This window comes from Emys orbicularis, chromosome 5, assembly GCF_028017835.1.
Source record: "Emys orbicularis isolate rEmyOrb1 chromosome 5, rEmyOrb1.hap1, whole genome shotgun sequence".
NCBI classification, from domain to species: domain Eukaryota; kingdom Metazoa; phylum Chordata; order Testudines; family Emydidae; genus Emys; species Emys orbicularis.
This window is the reverse complement of record NC_088687.1, coordinates 73,110,528-73,120,160: the sequence shown is the minus strand read 5'-3', so window position 1 is coordinate 73,120,160 and position 9,633 is coordinate 73,110,528. Positions and strand designations below refer to the sequence as shown.

General features: G+C 41.4%; 1 protein-coding gene across 1 annotated transcript; it reads left to right on the top strand.

Moving 5' to 3' along the window:
* The first annotated feature begins 505 nt into the window (after positions 1–505).
* On the top strand, positions 506–8,111 carry MFAP3L (microfibril associated protein 3 like). The gene is made up of 2 exons (XM_065405633.1): positions 506–788; positions 7,249–8,111. The coding sequence occupies exons 1-2, from the start codon at positions 506–508 to the stop codon at positions 8,109–8,111; spliced, it is 1,146 nt and encodes a 381-aa protein (XP_065261705.1).
* Positions 8,112–9,633: the final 1,522 nt, after the last annotated feature.

Here is a 9,633-nt window from a genome sequence, read left to right as displayed (position 1 = left end):
GTTTTTATGATAGAACCAATAATGGCAACATTAATGTGACATGGCTTTTGCTTTTCCAGTTTAGATGATTGCTTAGGATTAGTTTGTATGTAGAATCTTCAGACTAAAACTGCAACTGCTGCTACAGCTAAATTGCTGCTATGTGTCCAGGTGATAAATCCTCCTCCTACATTTGTCACTTTTAGCAGTGCTATTCTTGGGGGAAATGTATGCATCTTTTTCCAGTAAGAATGGGGATGGTGATAACATTAGTCTTTGGGTAAGACACTAAAATGATGTGTGTCACATGCATTCATGGGTATCTCATTATTTTAAAAAGAACTTTTGTAATGGAATATTTATGTCTCATTTTTAAAAAATTATTTATTTTATAGGATTTTTTTTCTTAAATGTAAATCTTCGTGGATCAAGGTAAAACTTTCCTGTGATTTGCTCAGCTTAGAAGGCTGCATTCAACAGACAATTGCCTATCCCAGCTCTCATCTGAACAGCCTACTGAAGAAAGATGAACATGCTGAACAGCCACCACTTTTTGAACTTCTTGCCTACCATACGCCTTTTCATCTTATTAGCAGCTTTGACAGCTGCTGAGGATGTGACTAGTAGCACTTTAAATCACACTGACATGAACTTGGGATCTGTACCTGTGATTATCTCCATAGTTGATCATATTACAGTCAAGGAAGGGAATAGTGCCTTGATTGACTGCAATGTCGAAGGAAATCCTGCTCCACATTACAAATGGTACAATTCCAATGGTTGTTTGCTGAAGGAAGAAGAGAACAGTGGTAAGGCTTTTATGCTCTGATTAATTTCTTACAATCTAACAAGGATCTTGGCATCCACACTTTGTTTATAATGGACTTTATTATTATATATAGACACATGTGTGTAAACGTAACAACCTTATTGTGTTATGCTTTCCTGTGAGGAGGTATGAAAAAATGGCACTCTCCTGGGGTCATGGCAGCTGTAAATCCATTTGTATACACTCTGCGAGAAAACAATTACAGATTTTAATGTTTTTTGGTTTGGGGTTTTTTTTGTGGCCACACACAGCAGGAAACAAAAAAGCTGAAGAGATAATATAGAAACAAAAAGGAAAGGATTCTTTTCATCAGCAAATTTGGGTTTGGATCCTAGTCACCACTCCGTTCCCTTTGCTCTGCTCTGGTGGCAAAGAGAGGATACAAAATTGGCTTAAGAGCTAGGTAGGGATTCCCTTTCCATATAGGAATCCCAGGGTGGCATGAAAATATAGAAACATAGCCACCTCTCTGCCACCTTTGCCTGACCCCACTCCTGCCACAGTGAGAGTATCAGGGGACAGGAGAAGATATGGCCAGAGCACACTGCATTCCAGTGATCCTGGGACTTAAGAAAAGCCATAGGGGACATAGGGAGGGGAGTCTTTCCAATCACTGCAAGTTGCACTAGGACTACTCATATGCTTAATGATAATAAGTAAGGCTCTGTGTTTGTCACGGAGGTCACGGATTCCGTGATCTCTCTGATTTCTGCAGCAGCCCGTACGGATGGCCCAGGAGCCTCCTGAGCAGCTCGGGCAGCCCCTGGGCCAGTTGCACCAACCACTGCTGGGGCAGTCTTGGGCCCCCCCATCCCCCAGCAGCAGGAGTTTGGGTGTGGGGGAGCTCAGGGCTGAGGGTTGGGGTGCGGGATGGAGCTCAGCTGGGGGGGGGCTCCCCAGAAGGGCGACAGGAACTCCCCTCCCTCAGCTCCTAGCTCCATGCTCTGCCTCCGCCCTCAGGCTCTGCCCCCACAGCTCCCATTGGCCATGAGTCCCAGCCAATGGGAGCTGCAAAAATGGGGCTTGGGGCAGAGTGGAGGCCGCACACGGAGCTAGGAGCTGGAGAACGCCGCTTCCCAGGAATCAGGTAGGAAGTCTGCCCCAGCCCTGCCACACGCACCCCCAGCACCTGCGGTGCCCCCCTGAGCCGCACCCCCTCCCACACAACCGGGCCCCCCCTGGCCACATCCCCTGCCCCAAGCACCCATGGTGCACCCCCCCTTGATGCCTCCCTGAGCCTCCACCCACCCACCCCCAAGTTTTAGTCAGGGGTGTACAGTAAAAGTCGTGGACAGGTCATGGGCCTTGAATTTTTGTTTACTGCCCATGACCTGTCCATGACTTTTACTAAAAATACCCGTGACTAAAACGTAGCCTTAATGATAAGTACATGCTTAAGTCCTTTGCCAGGTCCTTTGGGACCTTCGTATTACATAAACTTATTTTTATGACATTTAAATTTGGGGATAAATGTAAGTGCACATTATTCCTTTAAGATACAAGTAAGGTTATTGTAGTTTTATGAAGAGCCATATTGTCCATGTAATAGTTTCATGCTGACCACATTAAACACATCATAATGAAATAAGGTTTTGAGTTATTCACATTAAATGCAGGATGACTTGTCTTATCAATAGCTGACCTGAGAGAAAACCCTGATATGATGCAATGATTGACCCAGCTGTGTGCACCACGGCATAATATTTCTGTAACAGCTTTCTGTATTGTGTCTTGTACTAACATATTTATCCATATGGGTACAGAAAGGAACTGACTGAGCTTCAAGCATAGTGTGTAGGAGATAAGGCAGCATATTGTAATTAGTGCTTTGGAGAGCTTTTACTGGAGCTCTCTCAGAAATAGTACTGAACAAAGCACTGTAAATTGCAGGGGTAATATTAAGGCATTATATCACTTCAGCTTAAATTTCCAGTATTACAAGTTGTTTGTCCAGGAGGAAACATACCATCTCCTCCTATAATGGGTGTTTCCTAGCACAAGCTTTTTCCCTAGTGTGTGTATTACTATATTTAAAATGTAGTGCTGAATTGTTCTCATGCAACAGGAAAAGCTCTACACAACAGTGTGGGCAATGAAAGGGGCGAAAATAATAAACAACCAAAAAATACTGTGTTATGGACAATTTGTGCTTGGAATCCACATGGTTTGGCTTAACTGCTATTAGTACTTCCCAAGGTTAAAACAAGTGGTTGCCTAAGGGAGCAAAATGAATGTTCACTGTGGGTATAACTCAGCCAATGCAGAGAATTCATGCAGGACCCTTTGCACCACTTAAGACCCATTTAAGCCTTTAAATATGAGACTTAAGTGGTACATAGGGCCAAGTGTAGGCTCTCTGCACTGTCGCTCTGTATGCCCAACTGAGAACTTTAAAGGTTGCATAATTTTCCAGTTTGTTGACGGCAGCAAAAACCTGTGTGCCAACACTAGTACCTTCTCTACACCCAGAATAGTCTTTGTTTCTCAGCAGGCTTGTGCTTTCTGCCAGAATCTTTTGGCACAAAACCAGACACTGTCTAAATGCAATTATGTCATTTGTAACAGCTGCAGCAGGAATACATCAGCAAGCCATTTTGTGATTTTACAATGAATAAAGATCCTACTGATTAAGAAGAGGTTTAGCAATACCAATGCTTTATATATTACACTATATTATAAGTGGGGCCACCTATTATGAAGGTTGCCTGACACTTCCTTTTATAAGACCCTATTTTTAGTTGCTTATAACTTTGCCAAACTATTACCATTTGGGCTGAAATTTTCCATGCTGGGTGTCTGCCTCAGACTGAAATTTTCTTTAAAAAAAAAAAAAATCAGCAAAACCAGTTTGGCTGTTTCCAAGGATGAGGTTAAAGAAAGATGTGTTGTCTTGTCCATGTTAAATTTGGCCTCATTGTAAGCTACTGAAAAAAAAACATTGCAGTTCACACATGCTTGGTAGAGATTTGCTAGCACTTCGGAGCTAAATTCTCCCAAAGATTGTGTTCTCATTGGACATGCTCTAGCTCAGAGTTGACTTTCCCTGCAGTTGCAGCTCTGTGTTGCTATGGGTAGGACCAGGACCAGGCATTGGAACTGCAAGCGAAACTGTCTCTCCTAGGCTCTCAGTGATCCTCATGATGTCCAAGAGAAGGAAGTTGCCTGATTCAAATGTACAGGGGACAAGAGCTGGATAAGGGGGTGAGGTGGTGGTGGAAATAGATTGTGACAAGGCGCTTGGAGAGTGTTGGGGGGACGAGCTTAGATGCTGGTAAGGGGGGGCGATAGAGGAAAAAAGAAAATGGGAGTTGGGATAGGCAAGGAGATTGGGTGCCAAGGAGACTGGGAGCCAAGAAGCTTAGGAGCCAGGGAGGGGGAAACTGAGATCACATCAGGAATGGGGGTAGATGGGGACCGGCTGGGCAAGTAGACTGAGACTGGGAATGAGGCGGGGAGTTGGGCTGGGGAGGGAAGGGAAACAGATGTGTTGAGGAGCCAGGATGCGGGGGGAGAACTGGAAGTGGCTGGGTAAGGAGACAGACTTGGGATTAGAAGCCTGAAAAGCAGAGACTGGGCCTGGCAAGGTGAAAGGATGGGACTGGGATAAGGATCCCGGGGTGGGAAAGAGACAGGACTGAGACATGGACAGATTAGAGGAGACAGGATAGAAGGAGTCAAGCTTATGGGGAATGGGTCGAAGGGTCTGTGACCACTAGTACACACTGCCCTCCAGAACAAGTCACCATTCCTCACCATCTCGCAATTCCTGCATCTGACCTTTCCTTTGTTGTCAGCAAAAATCCACTGGCAGAGTTTGTGTCCCATCTCCCTTTAGTGCTAGCGCATATAGAGACTGAAAACCTACAGCTGCTATCAGTTGCTCCGTTAGTTCAAGTGGCAGAGGACTGGGCGGCGGATCTACAGGTTTCAACCCTGCTGATGACCAAGCAGTATAATGGGTCAGTCTATATGGGGGTCAGTATAATGCCACATGATGGAATTTCTGTTTTAGAAATTTGCTTTTTAAAAACTTAGGAAATGAGACACATGGGGAAAAAAAAAAACCCAAACCCTGTGTTCAAAGAATGTTAAGGTTGCAAAGCCAGACACTCAAAAGTTAGGAAATGCCAGAATTAAAATTGCCTGTGCAAACTTAATGTGTAATGTGTATGCATTATGATACAGTCTTTAATTACATGGCCACATGCCGCTTTTTTTCAACAGGACCTCAGTTCCCAAGCTTCAAAATGGGATAATAATACCATCTATTCTTGCTTGACTTCACAGTCTTAGCATTCTTTTAATGTAGTGGTTTTGGGATATAATAGTATAGAGAATTCCACTCCCCAGCCTAAAATATTTTATATGGTTAGACAAAAAAACTTTAGGGCTCAGTTCTGACACCCTTACTCATGTTGAGTAGTACCTTACTCTGTAAGTTGTCTCCTTGTAATCAGCTGGGCTACTTACATAGTAAGGTACTCAATGTAAATAAAGGTGGCAGAATCAGACCATAGTTAAGATTATTTAACTAATGATACATTTATTATAATATTGTTAGAATACTAAATTAATCTAAAAAGTACATTAACTACAAAGTTCCACACTTCTTATTACTAATAACTAAGTTTCTAATGTACTAGAGAATTTATATATACGGTCGCTATGAACATAACTGTACTTTAACATTTTTGTTTTGTTTCCCTATTATTTTAATCTGCCATAGTGTATTTTATTATTTATACTGTGGCTTAGTACACAGCATGTCTAGAACTTCTTCTTTCCATAATGTTATGTACAAAGTAACACCTGTAGACATGGAAAATTCTGACTAGCTTACAATGTTTGGAGGGTGAGGTCCTGGTACTGCAGAGACTTACCCACCTGCTCATCATTACACACTTTGATTAGTATTGGGAGTTTTCAGACATTGCAAACTCCATAAGAATAAGAGTGCAGAACTAATAATGTTGGTTGAAAAATAATTAGGAACGCCAAAAAAAGTTAAGTAGGCTTATGCATAGATTTTCACTGAGGATAAATGTGCAAACTAACTATGAAACCTTTAGGATGAGCCATATTTTGAGTTAGAATAATTTTCAAAAAGAGGAAAGCCACTAATATTCCAAATTGAAGCTGGCTTGTCTGATTAATTTCAAATTACACATAATATGCTTCCGTAGCATAAGACTAAGAATCCAAGAACTAAAAGAAGCTTTTAAACAAACAAACAAATCTCTATGGAGAGAGAAGATGAAATCGGAGGGGGAGAGAATTAAATACACACGCACGCACACACACACCCCACATCAAGAGGTGAGGTTGTCAGTGCAGGCATTGCCACTGCTGTTGTGTCTGTGCCACTTTCTCTCTGTAATTGCAGATCCTGTGCCCCTGCCTTTAGCCACCCTTGTGCTGTTGTTCAGAGGATCAGCATGGAGATCCACTGTGTGGTATTCCGGGAGACACAGAAACATCCAGAATTAGTAAAGCTACACTGTCCATTTGTGCTCTACTCCCTGTCCATACTCTGGAATTTACTGCAGAGTTTAAGTGATGCGGGACCTTAAACCAGCCCTCCACACCCATGGTGAACATCATCTTTTAAGCCAGTCTTTCAATTTATCAAACCCACACTACAAACCAACGGAATAGGGCATACATATCTCCCTAGTGTCTAAATAGTGGTGTTTGTCACTTAAAGATGAAACCTAGTTATTTAATTGGGGGAGTGGGGAGGGAAGAGGAGCTAAGTCAATATCCTTATAATATTAGGATGAGCAGAAATGGGAGCAGATTCAGATTTTTAAATTAAGTTATTTGAGCTCAATTTGATGATAATCAGTCAGCTATGGTAGGGTCAAAGCATGAAAAATTTGCACTTCTAACCCTTGCAGTAGAATGTAATGATCAAATGTATCAATAACGTTGCATAAATCAGTAAAGATTGCTCCCAATAAACCTCTTCAGATTAAAAAAAAAATCCACCAACATGTGCACAAGATTTTACTGAGCAACAGCCTGATCTTATTGGTGTGGCCCTGCTCTTTCCTCTGTCGTCATACCCCTGCTGTCTTGTCACTTCCTTTGTCATGTCACGTTTAAAATTAGAGTTTGGGATGCTGTCCGCAGTAGGTAATTAGGTTTTTAACTTGTTTGACTATGATAGATATACAATACAGTTTATTGTGGATAGTGAGACATTTTTAAAATGCGACCTGAATATAATCAGTGATCTTCACAGTAGCGGAAATTGTATTGTGGTGGGATCCTAAAAGCAGACATGTTTTTGTGATGACAAGTGATTCACTCTAGTATAGTCTACATTATTGCCATTTTTCTAAATTCTGGAGCCAGTATGACAAAACTGATGATTAAAATGTGATACTCACCATATAAACAAATGTTTTGGACTGAATTCTTCTATATCTTTCCTGCAGGAAAATGGTGGTTTCTTGACAATGGGCTACTGAACATTACCAGCGTGTCTTTTGACGATAGAGGTAAATACACATGTGTTGCTTCTAACATCTATGGCACTGTGAATAATACTGTGACTCTGAGGGTCGTCTTTACCTCCGGAGATATGGGGATCTATTACATGATTGTCTGCCTCATAGCTTTTACCATTGTTATGATCTTGAACATTACCAGGCTGTGTATGATGAGCAGCCATCTGAAGAAAACTGAGAAAGCAATCAACGAGTTTTTCAGAACAGAAGGAGCAGAGAAACTACAAAAAGCCTTTGAGATTGCTAAGCGTATCCCAATCATCACCTCAGCCAAAACTCTTGAGCTTGCCAAAGTAACCCAGTTCAAAACCATGGAATTTGCTCGCTACATTGAGGAACTTGCCCGAAGTGTTCCTCTGCCACCTCTCATCATGAACTGCAGGACTATAATGGAAGAAATCATGGAGGTGGTTGGCTTGGAAGAACAGGGACAGAACTTTGTACGGCAAGCAGCAGAAGGCCAGGAGACTACTGATGGAGATGATATGTTTATGATTCCTAATGCACTAAAGCGCAGCGACTCTCCCACAGCTGACTCTGAGGCATCATCACTGCATGAACCACCACAGCAGATTGCGATAAAAGTGTCAGTTCATCAGCTGTCCAAAAAGGACTGTATAGATGACCAGTCACAAGACAGTGTGCAATTAGAAATTAAGGAAGAAGAGATTCCTCAAACACCAGCATCTCCTACTGACCCAATTCCTGAGCCTTCTACTGAACTAAACTCCAATGATATAGCATTGGCAACTGACAAAAATACGTGTTTTATTTATGAAAGCCATGTATGATAATTACTCTGTGAATCTATGCATAGCAAGAAAATCAGGTGGAGCTCCTTTAAAAATAGATATTATACTTGCCGCTAAGCCTTACCTGGAGACTATCATAGCAAAAGCATGCATGTGGATTATTTGATATTTTCTTTTTGAGTTAATTTTACTATGATGTATGACAGAGTAATTACTATTATATTAATATTAATTGCTCTTTTTGGTTTAGGAGTTTTTTTCAGAAACATTTACCTCAGCAATTTCTAGGTTGTTGTCAACTTCAGTGACCTCCTGGAAGTCATTTGTAGTGTTAAAGACATTTAGATTTACTAAACATAAAACTGTTCTTCATTTTTCTCCTTCCGCTTCCTCTCTTCCATCTGCTGCATTTTTGTGAAACTGTTCCCATGAATTTGAAACATTGCCCAGGAGGCAGGATTTCAGTAGCCAAATAAAATCCTAGTTAGATCCCATTTACCAAGCAACTTTGCCAAGCTGCATTGTGAATTAGAGGGCTATTAAAGAAGGTTAAATGTGTCTTTTTCATTTGAGACCATTTTATTTATGTTTAGACAGTGGGGAAATAGGTTTCCCTACCCCTTAGACTGAAGAACCCAATAAGTGTTCATTCACACAGATGATATACAATGTATTTGTTTCTACAGAAGAGAAAGCACTTTATTTCTGCCAGAAGGCTACAGTACAAACGCGGAGTAGATTTTTTTCATATATTTAACCATCTGTTGACTTTACCAGAAGTTTATATCGAGAAGGACTATGGGTGTCCAAAATTTATTGTCTTGTTTTGCTTACATGGTAGAAGTAAATGGAACCAGGTGATTTTATATAACCTGTCAGGATTGTGGATTCAGTAAAAGTATTGTACACTCCAGTAATTTGTTGCAGGTGAGGCTGAAGTGGTAAAAGATCCTTGTTTATCAGGATTTCCTTTTTCTGCAGTGTAATTTCCTGATGAACAAAAACAAGTGCATTCATAATCATAATCTTTTTAATCCAGCAATGAGTTAAAAAATTAGTCAAATACACCTCTCCCCTGATATAACGCGACCTGATATAACACGAATTCGGATATAATGTGGTAAAGCAGCGCTCCGGGCGGGGCGGGGCGGCGCACTCCAGCGGATCAAAGCAAGTTCGATATAACGTGGTTTCACCTATAACGCGGTAAGATTTTTTGGCTCCCGAGGACAGCGTTATATCGGGGTAGAGGTGTACTTGCTATTAAGTCATAAGGGTCACCTCAGTGCATAAAAATGGACAATGATCACAAACTGTATTATGATTTGCTATTTTAAAAAAGTCCTCATCAAATTGAGATCTCCTGGGGTGAGGGGGTTCACTGACATCTGAGCAAATGTGACTCCATCTGTATATAGCTTTCATAATCATGGCAAGTGGGGCATATGTCTGTCATTGGAGATTTTTAAGAACAGGTTAGCCAAACACCTGTCCAGGATGGTCTAGAGAAGACTTAGTCCTTCCTTAGCTGGGGACTGGACTAGTAGACCTCTTGAGGTCT

Excerpts from the sequence above, each read along its gene's own strand:
- MFAP3L (XM_065405633.1), top strand. The coding sequence starts at position 506 with ATGAACATGCTGAACAGCCACCACTTTTTGAACTTCTTGCCTACCATA. Across the intron at positions 789-7,248 it reads GAAGGAAGAAGAGAACAGTG|GAAAATGGTGGTTTCTTGAC; the intron begins GTAAGGCTTTTA and ends TCTTTCCTGCAG.